This window comes from Lineus longissimus, chromosome 11 (assembly GCF_910592395.1).
Source record: "Lineus longissimus chromosome 11, tnLinLong1.2, whole genome shotgun sequence".
NCBI lineage: Eukaryota > Metazoa > Nemertea > Pilidiophora > Heteronemertea > Lineidae > Lineus > Lineus longissimus.
This window is the reverse complement of record NC_088318.1, coordinates 2,893,132-2,906,792: the sequence shown is the minus strand read 5'-3', so window position 1 is coordinate 2,906,792 and position 13,661 is coordinate 2,893,132. Positions and strand designations below refer to the sequence as shown.

The 13,661-nt window shown below is 40.9% G+C and overlaps 3 protein-coding genes across 3 annotated transcripts; 1 reads left to right on the top strand and 2 right to left on the bottom strand.

Annotated features, from left to right (window-relative positions):
- Nucleotides 1-13: 13 nt before the first annotated feature.
- Nucleotides 14-4,458, bottom strand: LOC135495511 (protein SYS1 homolog). Its single transcript, XM_064784230.1, has 4 exons — nt 4,354-4,458; nt 3,306-3,564; nt 2,813-2,880; nt 14-2,348 (listed from the first exon to the last, which is right to left on the bottom strand). The coding sequence occupies exons 2-4, from the start codon at nt 3,465-3,467 to the stop codon at nt 2,108-2,110; spliced, it is 471 nt and encodes a 156-aa protein (XP_064640300.1). The 5' UTR covers nt 3,468-3,564; nt 4,354-4,458; the 3' UTR covers nt 14-2,107.
- A 52-nt stretch (nt 4,459-4,510) lies between these two features.
- On the top strand, nt 4,511-7,233 carry LOC135495510 (cytochrome c oxidase subunit 4 isoform 1, mitochondrial-like). The gene is made up of 5 exons (XM_064784229.1): nt 4,511-4,598; nt 5,115-5,251; nt 5,547-5,717; nt 6,077-6,208; nt 6,410-7,233. Exons 2-5 carry the CDS (start codon nt 5,116-5,118, stop codon nt 6,541-6,543), a joined length of 573 nt encoding a protein of 190 aa, XP_064640299.1. The 5' UTR covers nt 4,511-4,598; nt 5,115; the 3' UTR covers nt 6,544-7,233.
- LOC135495508 (protein amnionless-like) lies at nt 6,578-13,455 on the bottom strand. Its single transcript, XM_064784227.1, has 12 exons — nt 13,191-13,455; nt 11,792-11,952; nt 11,315-11,411; nt 10,942-11,162; nt 10,451-10,606; nt 10,105-10,201; nt 9,734-9,813; nt 9,419-9,551; nt 8,762-8,848; nt 8,294-8,396; nt 7,928-8,063; nt 6,578-7,557 (listed from the first exon to the last, which is right to left on the bottom strand). The coding sequence occupies exons 1-12, from the start codon at nt 13,222-13,224 to the stop codon at nt 7,462-7,464; spliced, it is 1,401 nt and encodes a 466-aa protein (XP_064640297.1). The 5' UTR covers nt 13,225-13,455; the 3' UTR covers nt 6,578-7,461.
- Between the last annotated feature and the right edge of the window lie 206 nt (nt 13,456-13,661).

Below are 13,661 nucleotides of genomic sequence, written 5' to 3'. Positions count from 1 at the left end.
TGAGAACTTGTTCAAATAAATAATTTTATTCGCAAAAACTTTGGTACAGAGATGGACATCACTAAAGCAGTTTGAACCTGCTCACAAAAATATAAGAGGGGCTAGTGAAGAAGTAGACTAGTACTCACAGCCCCCAGCCCTCCCACAGGTTCAAGAAAAACCTACCCTTTGTCAACTTCAACTGATTTGAATCAAATAAGCCAAAACTCTCGTCCCCATTTGCGTACAATCAAGCATAAACCTTTTGTAAACCTCGACCAAGGTCAATATTTCTTGAGCAGTCTCCTCAGTTAGACTTCGTGGCATAAATGACTTCAAAAATGGAGACTTCTTCAGAAATGAAAACACATTCTTTTAAATCATAATGCAAACTGTTGCATTTCACCTTCCACTATGTGTTCAAGAAGTTACATGTACAGATTCTCATAAAATGTTTTCAATGTGCCCGCTATGAACTGTGAATGATGATGTGCAGGTTTACGACATTCTAACATTGAAATGCAATTGACTATGAGACCACTGTCCCCATTATCACACCATGGCAAAACTAAGGCAGATGTCTTCTAGTTTTATAACATCATGACCCAAAGTCAGCAAAGATACACTATTTATTGCTTTTTCTTCTTGATCTAGAATAGCAGTCACAGTGATATTACTGCACTGCTGAGAAACCGATTTATACAAATGTCATGAACATCAAAGAAATAAATATATACCAAAGCCAAAAATACTCCCAACCCAGCTCTGTCTTGTACCATGGGCAGTCAATAGCCCCAGGGAAAATGGTACACTTCTTCTATTACAGGAAAGAAGAGTCCATTCACCATCTTCTATGTTATTGAGGGCGGCCCATTCCACTTGGCTAGGGAAGTAAGGTTATATCTCAGCCACATTAGCATATGCACTTGCTACCCCTGTATAACAAACAACAATGGACTCTTCCTGCCTATATATAACAAGTGTACAATAATTGACCACAATACCAGTACTGTTGTTGAAGAAGTTGCTTAGAATTTTCACCGTTTCTTATTTCGAAACTTTCTTCAGACAGCCAACTTGACAGGACTGAGATGAGTTTGGAGTGAATCGTTACTCGATAAAATGTATTTTTTTAAATATAGAAGCACATTTTACAACAAAGTTATAAATGTACACAATGCAAAGATGAAGTGGAGCGGACAAAGAGACCACAAAAACTTCCTATCACAACTAACAACTCGGAACTTGACAAGACGGGGGAGTTTAACTGTTTCAATTCTTTGCCAATTTTCTTAGATGAAACTCAAAAATATATCCCATCCCATTCCATTACTATGGTGATGAATTCACCTTTAACAGATGAGGCATTTTGTCTTGGCATTTGGCCGAATTCTCCAAACCTAACGACAATGATGACATGAGCCAAGAGTACATCTATCTACAAGCACTGGCCAGGTTTTCCAGAGGGCATTGTTTTTCACCAAATCAAGGGCAATTCATGGTCAATTTCGAAAATGAATTTCAGCTTTTCTCAGTAAGATCAATTCCCAGGACTCCCTCTAGCAATTACCAGTAAAATATACATCTTTAAGCAATGATTATTATTGTTTGTATAGTAGGAAAGTCTTTCACAACATGTCATGGGTTTGGAGAGCAAAGATACCACACGCGTACAGTATGATGACACAGTAGCATTGTATAGAACATGTAGTATGGTACACAATATGAAACAGGGTACTTGATATTTAAAAGTATAGTTTGTCGTTTTAACACAATAACGCACGTTTCAAGCTTACGTCAGAGCTAACTGCACTACCAGTACACAATATAATCAAAAAGTTCTGAAGACTGAAATGTTTTTGATCAAGTCGGTCACATGAGAAGTTTACTACCCAAACTCTGCCAACTCTGCCTACATGAAGGTGTTCTCTCATTTCTTCCCCCACTGAATATTGAATGGCTTTCATTTCACTCTTTCTATACATGTGGATGACGATACATTGTACAGGTTGGTGCATAAAAGGGGCATATCAATCTGAATTTGGTCCTTACACGTTCTCTTATCCTCTGACACTTTCAACGACCCGCAACACAGGTATCCAGAATGTCACCGCACATTCACCCTCCACTATAAATCCACCTTTGGTCCGACTGAAATGGGTATTGCTTTCAATTCAGTTCTCATACACAAGAATTCACCGAGCACAGTCATGATAACAATACATATGATGTTCACTAACCACCACGATACCGTCGCCGGAAAGGTGTGATTGTAAATCCAACACACCAGGAGGTGGACAAAATGGACTGTTATTGTGAAATCTAAACACTGTTTTGTCCGTTTTATGATATACCAGAGTCCAATGGCACTGAAAAACAAATAGAAAGGTTAGAAGTAATCTAGGTGAGTTATTGTCAAATCAGGGTCAACTTGCCCATATTTTGCCTAATTTGCTACAGGGCTGTCTCTCAGAGATGGACAATGATTACTGCAATTGGGACAATAATTACCGCAAAACAATGTTTTGAAATATTATAATGATCAGTTTTTTAAATTATAATCAGTTTATTCTTGGGCCCAATGATATCGGACACGCTAGATGGATATTGTATCAATATTCAAGTGATGCAACGAGTGTTAGAATAGCAAGAGAGGTGCTCACACAGACCGCCTAAGCTCAGGACGTAATACCTGGTGGGATGTGGTTCCACAATTCACATAGAATTGTCAAGTTGCAGGTGGTAGTCAGTATCCTTGGGCAAATTTTGGCTGACTTGCCATGATTGCAATTTGTACTAAGAATCACTGATTACCCATAGACTTAAAACTTACCATGTTAATGCATTTAGAACAAAGCTCCCCATTATTAATCGACCATTTAAATCTTTAAATATCAGAGCCTGAAACAAAAAATGGTACATGTATGTTATGATATGATGTCTTTCTTAATGGTGGAAAAGAGCAACATTCAAGTTAAGTAAGTATGGCCTTTACCCACCCACCAAAACTATTCAATCTGAGTCAGTCATCTATATCTTAACAAAAAACATTCGCCTCAACATTGAATGACTGACCTTCTTAGTTAAGGACAGGCCGACTTTTAGTACAAGTTTTTGTCTGCTTGATAACAAAAGCCTAACAAAATCTCGAGACATTTCAACTTTGCCATTGGAGACCTTCTGATATCCAGGGCTCCCATTTGATAAAAGATAAAAAGCGCAGTGTGTTGCCTCCATTGCCTCTGTCAATTTCTAGCCCCGGATATCTTTTGCTGTGTAACATTAAGATCTAGGTCTTGAATCACAAACTTTTTAATTGAACTTACCTGATAACTAAACATTTGATCCAAAGATCTGTCTGTCCCTGCTATATAGTCCATTATGCAAATCCAAACACCTAACCACACATAATATATTGACTGCATTGTCAGAATTTGAAAAATGATGTGGACTGGGTCCCACACACTGCTACGAAAAGATGAACTCATTTTTTATTCAGAACTTGCACCTCTAAGATTGTCTCAGTTCTTCACCATGTACAATGCCTGTTTTCACTTAGCGTGGTTTAGTTTGTGAATGTGAGCCCTGAAAATGAACGAAGAGAAATTAAGTCACATTGGTGAAATGAAGGTTGAATTGATAACTGTGTATTAGTTTTACGCATTATGTTTCCTAATTTTAGAAAGGACTGTTGAAAGAGTACAGTAACTTTTGGGCAGATATCAAAATCAAATCTGTCAGTCAGGAAACTGTGGCGTAGTAGTTACAAAGAGCAATTGGTCAATAATCAGGAGGTCGTCGGTTTGATCTTCCTAAGGATCGGGGCCATTCTGTCTTCATTCCCTAGTGGGAAGTCTCTACACACAGCACCGTCCCTAAATCAATGAGATGTAAAACGGAGGTTCCTTGTACCTGGTATCATTTGATGCTTGATTCTGCCACCAACTGGTGCAATTGATCCTATGGAGCCTGCTTAATTTACAAGTGCCAAGTGGACATGGTTGACCGTGGAGCGAAAGTAATCAGTGGCATCCGTTACGGTAATAGTAATTTAGTATAGTATGGGACATGGGTAGGCCCGCCGTAGTCCAATGAATACAGCAAAGTAGTTAAAAAACCGTGGTTACTAAAAATTTACCGCTTATGACAAATGCTCACAAGTTTCAATGTCATCATATCACCACTATCAGCATTGTCAGATTGTGATTCATCAAAATGCTAATCTTGCAATGCATTTGTATGCACTGACCGTGCATTGTAGATGTAAAGTGGGAGCACTTTTTGAGTCCAGCTTTAGTGAGCGAGAAATATTACTACGATAATTTTTGGCCAACCTTCCATGTCTTTACATGATACGGATACAGTGATGCTCACCTAGGCAGAATTTCAGCCGAATCTAAGCTTGTCTATTGTGCTTTTTATGCCGAGTTTTGATCAAGAAATCAAGAAATCGGCTTCGTCCTTTCTTCCATGTTTACAAAATTTGCGTCACTTCCGTTTGGCTGAAAGCCGAACTTCGACTCCAGCGCAATGCATTCACAGTAAGTGCACTGAGGTGGTTGTTCGGGCCCAACAGTGCCATTTCTTTTCCGGCATTGAAGTGCAAGGTCGTACTTGGTGTAAGTTTCATTTCGTATTTTCACCTCAATGTTGTCTGTTTATGCGTAATTTACTCATCAAGTCTTGTATTTGATATCTCAACTATGTTTTAAATGCAAGAGTTTGAGTAGGAATTGTGTTGTGTCCGAGATTTTGGGAAAGAAATGCCACTTATGAAACCGGCAAGTTTGAGTTTGACCTCTTCTCTGTGTGTACACGCGTGCATGTCACATGTACATGATGCAGTGCACTGCACCGACTGACTGATTATCTGTTGGCCCTGATTCTTTCTGAACAAAAGGTAATCATAGGCCTAGTCAAACCCCCATTTAGCATTGCGTTGGGTCAACTTTGAGGGTACTGTACAGTTCATGAATTCAGCAGGGCTAAACGGTTCCTTGACCTTGTTTACTGTAGTCTGTAGTGTAGATACCGAACAGAGTACGAGTGGCAGGGTTCTTTCAATTTCAAGATCCAAGATTCGATCCATTTGTGACACAGTAGCATATTTTAACACTTCGTGTTTCTGATTACAGGATGGCAGGCAACATGATACGCGTTGTTGGGCGTCAGTCCCGGTCTATTTCCCAGAGAGCGCTGTCAACAACTGCAGCTAGATCTACAGATGTTGCTTTAACACCTGCAGAAAAAGAGAGAATCTACCCAAGAATAGGCAAGTGGCTTCTTTTATAAATCGTGTTGCAGTAATCATCCAATTACGTTTGTCATGTTGCGTTAATTGGATTCGAACAAATTATTCTCAAAATCTGGACATTCTAATTCCTGTTTCCTTCCTGTACTTGCTTGTCTCGCTAACTATCAATCACTATTTGTTTCATTCAGTTCTGGATACTTGTTGAACAAGAGTTTCTTCTACAGTGATTGGAAAGTTATCCATTATAGTGAAAACAAAATTATCTAACGAAATGAAATCTGTACTGTAATTTATATTTAATGCATATTTCCAGGTAACCGCGATGTGGTTGGCTATGGTTTCAATGGGACTGGGAGCTACATGGACAGAGTGGAATTCCCATGCCCAGGCATCCGCTTTGGTGAAAACTCGTCTGACGTTATGGCCCTGAGGGAGAAAGAAATGGGAGACTGGAAAAACCTCTCAATTGCAGAGAAGAAGACCTGTAAGTTTGATTACACTGTAAAAGTTTGTGGTAATCACTATGTGGGGGTGGGGAGGAGGCACCTGTCATGTTGTCCCATCATAAAAAAGGCCCCTGATTCTTGATTTATAAGCAATTTTGGATGAGGCATTGAATATATCTGAATGCCTGATAAAAATTCCCTGATAGTGATAAGATGAATCCGTTTAAAGAGTACGGTGGTGATACTTGTTATGAAAGGTCGGGAACTGTATCTTTTACATCATACGAAGAATCAATAAAGACTAGTCTTTAGTAAGTCTTGATCGTGCTAATTTCTTGAAGAGGCATCTCTCTAAAGCTTGCATCCCAGTCACTTGTATTTCCTTTCATCATTTTAGTGTACCGTGCCAGCTTCTGTTCCACCTATGCTGAGATGAAAGCTCCAACAGGAGAATGGAAGTCAGTCGTAGCTGCCGTCATTGCAGGACTTGCGGTGACTGGATGGCTGTACTTGTGGATGAAAATCTATGGTAAGGAAGTTCAGTGGGTGATATGAATACTGTTACCCGGAAAATACAAACGCAAGATAGAGTGGCGCTGGCCAGACCGCGAAGCCACCACTTTCAGATGTTGTGCGTTCTTCTATTGTGTCAGCTTGCACCCCAAAGAATGCTTCTTGGCAAAGTGGTGTGAAAAATTGTCATTTCTTATTATTCTCTCCTTTGTTTCAGTCTATCCACCACTGCCTCACACGATTACAAAAGAATGGCAGGAAGATACGGTCAAGAAAATGATCGCACAGCGTCAAGGAGCCATTGAAGGCCTCAGTTCTCAATTCGACTACGAAAAGGGAGATTGGAAGTGAATAACATGAACTTAGGCAATTTTTCTACAAAATATCAATCTTTTATTATCCAGGAAATGTGTAAATTCACGACAATGTGCATAGATTTATTTGAAATGAAAGATTGAGGACTGAAGTGTGCGTTTTGGCCATACTAGAACCAGTGCTACTGTGTAGCACCTATTATGTTTGTATACAGATAGTCTTGGTTCTACCATGAAGTGACTACATTGTGTAATATATATGACTAACAGCATTATTTAGCAAATGGACAGTGTTGTTGTAGCCTCATTGGTAAATTACTTTTGTTATCTGAAGAATAAATGGTTTCGTTTAAGGAATTAATACCAGGCTGGCAGTCCTTGGTTGCCTGATTAAGACCACGTGGGTAGACTGAAAATCAGACAAAAACCTGAGGCGTTAGCCAAAGTGTTTTGGACGCAATTTGTGGTCAACCTGAGCAGTCTTGGTCGGATAACCAAGGACCTGCAGCACACTGCAAGCCATCCCAAGTCACAATGTTCATTGATTATGAAATCCCAGTTCACAATTATTTCTTCATTCCAGAAAAAACAGGCAAATTCCTTAATAGGCCTACACACTAGACCAAGGGCTCCTTTTCATTAACCTTTACCTCGGATCTTTGGTGATTTCTTTTCAGTTTTAACATATGTATTAAAATAAAGTGTGTTGAACTAGATGTGAACTTTCTATTATTGTTGTGTCATATTTTGGTCAGATATAACCAAATTACGTCTGACAGTAATCAAGCTGTCCCGAGAGATTCCTAAAGCAACTACTACAAGTTATACCAAGTATTCTATACTTGGTTATACTGTACTAATAAGCTGCTTCATGTCGAATTGTATCCCTGTGACAAAGTTTTCTGTCAGATTTTAGGTGGGTGCAAGCCATACATCGTCCTTGTCCGTGTTTAGATCAGATAGAGCTGTCTTCCTCAATTCCCTCTGAACTGAATACAGGGTTGAACTTCAGGACGGGATCCACCTTTGTTGGGTCTTGGTAATAGTCCTCCTGGAAGAAGTTGAAGATATGATCAGTATATGTTGTTGTGTTGGCCAAATCATTTCATGTACATTATCATCTGGTGGTAATTGATAGTTGGAATGGATTAAAGTTGGCCAAATCAAAACAACTACTTTTAAAATTGTCAAAGCCTTCTTTGGCTGGCATACAGATATCATCACCGCCAATTGTGGACCGAGCTGTGCATCTTGTATGCAAATCTTGCTATCCTATCCTAGGCAATTTTCCCTATCTTTTAGCTCTTGGTCAAATTGGCTTTATTAGTAAACAAGTTTAGGATATTAAGGGACAGACCAGTCACAGTCTTTCAATTCCAGTCTGTCTTTATTTGATACTACAAAATGTTTTCAGTACCAACCTTGAGTGGGTTGTCATACAATGGATTGTCAAATCCTCTGGTGGTGTCCTGGCCAAAGTCCTGGAAACTGGTTGACTGGATGCCATCGTCCGACTTCTTGCCGAAGAGTTGGAAGTCAAATCCAGACAAGCCTCGCCTGAAAGTATGATTTGATATGTTCTGTGTTTAAGATAGACAAGATAAACAAAGGAATGTGTATTGTCAAATGAGGAATTCCCTACTAGTAAAATTCCTTGTGGAAAAATTGTCCCTCCACTGGTATGGTCAGTGCTCCATCCTTGTGAAAATGGTAAAGGATCTGTTCTGTAAGGGGTGAAATTGTCCCTTGGTTTTATGACCAGGATAGGAGAAGGTTCGTCTTCTTACCTTCTTCTGATAACCACAAATGTGACCACAATAATCAGGAGGACCAAGATTATGCTTCCTACGATGACTCCTATGAGGATGTTTCTGTCCCAGGTCAGACCACCTGAAATCGAAAGAAACAACTATGTCATTGATGGTATCCTCACAGGAAATGTAGATATTGGTTAAATGAGCTGTCAGTTGAGCACATCCATGTCCCCGTGATCATCTATGAAACCAACAAAGATGTGTCTTCATGCAAGTCAATTCATGTGGTGGATTACTGGGACTACGTGTCTAGAATGATGTGACAGGTTGTCTCATTGTGCCAGATATTGGTCTCGAATGGCAAGTCAAAATTATCCTCATTCAGTGTCCTTTGGATTGGCCATTGCAGTAAATCTTGTCAGGGTCAAGCAGCCGTCTGGCGAATTACCAACAGCTCCTGACCGATTTTACAGTCCTTCCCTCTATTGAATCAAAAATTACTTTTTCTGGCACTTGGTGTTGGTTTCAGTGAAGTTGATGACCTGATTATGATTGTCTTGATTCCATAACGGTGGTCCTTCTCTTGGTCTGAAAGTAATTAAAGGGTCTTTAAATCCTTTTCAAATATTCCACAAAAGTGCATTTTCGTGGGATGTGAAAATGTACCAAACCACTTCCTTCAACAATATGCCTAACCAATGACCTTTTTTTTTAATGGAGAGCAGTCCGTGGAGAGACCCAACAAGTCGAACTTCCATTGCTGTGTTGCACAGAAAGATTCTGTGGTGTTGAATTACAATTTGTCCCAAATTGGTCTTTCGAAGACAAAGTCACAACCTGACTGCAAGCATAAGTTATCATTAACGATTGCTTTGAAAAATTACATTTTCGGGATTTCCGTGGACTGACATTACTTCCAGTTCCTTCAGCAGGTTCTGATGTGGTGTTTTTTTATAATTTTTTGCTGTCATCCCTATTGGTCTTACAAGGACACAGTCACTACTGGAATGCGAGGATGACGTCACTTCAAGCAAGTGAAAGTTTGGTCTTTTTTTGATACACCGTGTGTTGTACTATCTTCAAAGAAGACAAGACGCCTATCTTTCTGGACACTTCTTCTTCTGCAACACAAAGCAGTGCAACCAGTTATGTCTGTACCTTCCATGAGGTAATCATTGATATCTTTCCCCATCATGACCGCATCATCTCCATCTGCATTGTCTGTGATCAGGATCATGACATTACCCTTGGCCATCTTAGTGAGACTCGTCTTCGTGGTGTTATATTTATCCTGAAAATAAGATAAGTATGAACGTGTTATTTTTCAGAGGGGGTTTTCAACCCCTTCAGTCCATCTATGAGATGGCCATCTCAGAGCATATTCTGGTACAACTGGCCGAGGGGGCATTTCAAAGCCCCAAGCCATCCCTTTTTTATGATTTGATGGAATCGCCAGTCTTGAAGAAAACCTACTTTTCCGAAGTGTTCCTTCAGTAGTTTCTTAATTGAAGCTATGCTGAATCCCAACGTGTATTCCAACTCAAGCGATGTTCCTGAAATAACAAACAATGACATTTATCTGATAAGTTCTGATCCTTTCCTCTTCAATAGAAGGTTAACTACTCGGTCCGACCTCATTTATTACAGACGGGACATTTGAAGCTGCTGCAGCGGACAAGATCAAATAGATGACCTGCTGACCAGCCCCCCAGTCGGCCCTTTGTTCCGTCCTGAAGCTCCATGTAGAAATGACACCTTGTGACACAGATAGCTTTCAGTTGTGACTAAGATATAAAAGAAGACAGTTCAACAGGGCGCTTCGTGCAGATCCCGAAATTGCTCACCACATAGTCTACAGCACGATCCTTCAGGTTCTATCATATTTTGACACGTCACCGCCCGACAGAGAGGTTTCTGGAGGGCACAGATCTTGGATTTTATCTGCAAACATAATTAAAATCTACATTATTGAGGCAATAGAACGGTACAAATACCAGGACACTAGTCTGTGTACGAAACTTTCATGGGCGATTGGATGTGTCTCCGCCGTATTCAGTGTCTTTGGACAAATTGTCAAGTCTACACTCCAGGTGCTGTAGATCGGCCTCGTCCCTCGCTCGTTAAAGACTATGTTTAAAATGACAGTTGACTGCCTCAGGAGTCTAGTCAAGATACGGTTACGGCCCATACCTTGAAGTTGTCATTTCCACAGGCACAGCCGGTCACATCATCGCACGACTCTTGCTGGATGTTCACCCTGGGAAGGACGGTTCCCTTGGTCCTGACAAACTCCTTCTTGCCCTCCTTTCCACTAATGAACTGCCTGAAGGTTGATGTGGTGTATGCCTGAAACGGGAAGTAAGTCACAGTGAAATGACGCCTTTTTCTGGTGACAACAAATGGAGAAGACAATGATGTTCGGCTGTTTAGACAGACACAAGTACACTTTGTGTGAGGAAATCCTTTGCGTCTGTTGCAGCTATTCGTCGAACGCTGCCAAAGATGCTCTGAATAGGTGGCACTTATATAGAAAAAGCTATAGCCGAAAAGGCTGCCACTCCCTCGTACACTTTTCTTTCCGAGTCAAGTTGCGACAAGGACATCACGACCGTCTCATCATTTATTGTGATGAACTATATTCTTTTTGTGAACCTTTAGATCAATTATGAAGTAAACCACACCTTTCCTCTTATTTTCAACATCCCAACAGTGATAGGGTCAGAAGTGTCAAGGTCAACCAGAAAGGAGCTTTTCTCTGGAAAGATGACCTGGTCAAGGGCACAAGGCATCAGCTCAAGGTCGAGGTCACTTGGTTCTTCACACGGACCTGTCTCTGACTGAGTTGTGCACCAGTTCTTTGGGTCGAACCAATTCTCAGGTTTTGTCCTGTTGAACGTGGCATCTGAAAACGAAATATATATACATGTATATTGGACGTGTTTATTGACGGGGCAATCCTTCATACCTTTCATTGCCATATACTGTGAAGTCGATCAGGAGCCGTTTTGACTGTAAGGTAATAGTCCTACGTAGGGCTATCAAGCGTCTTCTCACCTGTTCCTGGGCAGTTTTCCGGGGCGAGGCTGGGCGCGGCGGGAAACGTCAAAGACATGGATGAACCCAGAATGATCTCACCATTCATTGGAAGAACCTGGAAGGAAGGTGAGGACAATGCAATGAACGCAGCCTCTCCATCCTAGCTTCAGGCCAACCCTAGGCACTAACGACCGAACGTGTGCGAGGGGAGGAGGATACAACTGACTCTGGTTTTTCGTAGACTCCCTGGGCAGCCCACCGCGTCATCCTAATTTGGTCTCCTTATGGTGAGGAACGAGGCCGGTCCACTGCTTCCGGAGTGTAGTTTTTCGAGGATGAGCTTCTCCTCAGGATGTTGTCTATGGCGCAGGTTTTTTTATCCATCTCGATTTATTTTGCCATTGCGAAAAGGAGTGTCAAATGATTAAGATTTAAGTTATGATAAAGCGAAAACTGGTTTATATTACTAAAATGTAAGAGGGATAGACGTCCTACCAGTTCCAAGACGGTCGAGTTGCTTTGCATGTAGACAATAGGAGCGATCGCTGGCATGAGGACATGGTCGTTTGGGCATGGTGGGTTTCCAATGTTCCAGTTCTTTGGGTTGCCGTAGTTGAGGTTTGGTAACCATCGTTTGTAGGCGGCATCACTCGCAGCTGAAACAGTCTAAGTAGTCAGTGGAAAGAAGAAAACCAAATATTTAGGATAATAAACAGAAACTCACCAAACCGAATCCATAAGAATATATTTCATGATATTTAAATGATTTCAATGCTACTATCAGTTTCATTTGTTTCACCAAAACACTTATGAAGATACAAGAAGTTAAATCATTCTTTAAAAATGGCACCAAGGCAATGATGGCTATGAAAGGCTTTTAGAACTAAAGCTAAACGTCCGTGATGAACTCAAACCTCAAAGACTTCGAACCTCTTGATGATGGCCAGTCTCAGTCAGTGAATAAGAGCGTCTGTAGAGTGCTATAGACTTATATGCACACCTCGTTGCTTTGCGACGGTTGACAAATTTTTGAGATGGCCCCCTTTTAGGCCAAAGTCGGAGTTGACCTCCGGTTTGTTGATACTAATTCATAACATGCTGAAGGCAAAGTGATTAAACAAAGACATACATGTACCATTCTTAGGACGGAAATGGGTCAAGCACTTTACTGCTCGTCGGGGAAGTATAGTCTGTTTATTTAGTGGATGTACATTGTACAACATCCTTTATTATATCGGGCCACTAAAGAATAGATTTGATAAACTTCTTGTTACATTCATATCCACACTAAAGCAATGTAACTTCTGATAAATTTCGACGAGTTTGATTGTCCTTGGTCAGACTCCAAGACTGAGTCTGAGCAGCTGAAAGGATTACCAGAATCTGTCTCACAGGGATTAGCCCAGATAAGAAGATTAGGCAATGCGAAAGATCAGATGAGATGATCATGTGCGCACTCGGGTATATATATTTTCATGTTCATCCCAAGGAATTTTGTCAGGTACTTAGAGTAACCATAAGGGTAGCTAAATGTTCCTCTGTTTTTATTGAAATGGAATTCAAACGAAAAAGGTGGCCCTATACCCAAACTTGACTACCAAACCATATGGTTAATTCGTAAGACACACATCCATCTCAGTCACAGTGCAAGTTATAGCTTACACTGACATCGCAAGTCTCATACAACGCAACGGGCTATATAAAGTGGTCTCTAAACGAGAGAGAGAGTCAGACTTGTCTTCAGTTGTGACACCGGCCGTTTGGATTTCGATCTGATATGGGAGATTTCACAGCAATTTTCAAGACAAACTCTTAAGTTATCAGGTTAAACAGCTCCTGACGAAAATAAAGACAAGTCCTCAATAACACTGTAAATAGAAAGTTCATTACTTACCGAAAAATACGAATAATAAGACAAAGCTCTTCATGGCGGTAATGAGAGGGGGCGTATCTTGAAGACAATGGTACAGACGGTAAGCCAGGCGGAGGAGAGCGATGGTTAGATGCCTTGCGCGATGCGTTAGATGCTTGGGTTAGGCCTATAAATAGAACGAAGGCAGGTAAACCTGATCATTCTGGATTAACCAAATGCGGCGTCGATCACCCACTGTCACTCTTACTGTAAAATGAGCTTGGAGCCGTCACGACTTCGATGGCTTGCACTCATATACGAAGATTTGTTTGCGACGTTATTGTAAGTAGGGTTTTTGGCCTACAGGCCAAGGCCCCATACTCCTTGCGCAGTGATAGTAATGTGATGAAGCAGTAACCTAAACTGCTTATGCTTGAATATTAGGCTGTCTGTTTTGGAGAGTGTATAGGCCCGGACGCATAGCTCGCACTCGTCTCCCCCCCCCCCCCCCCC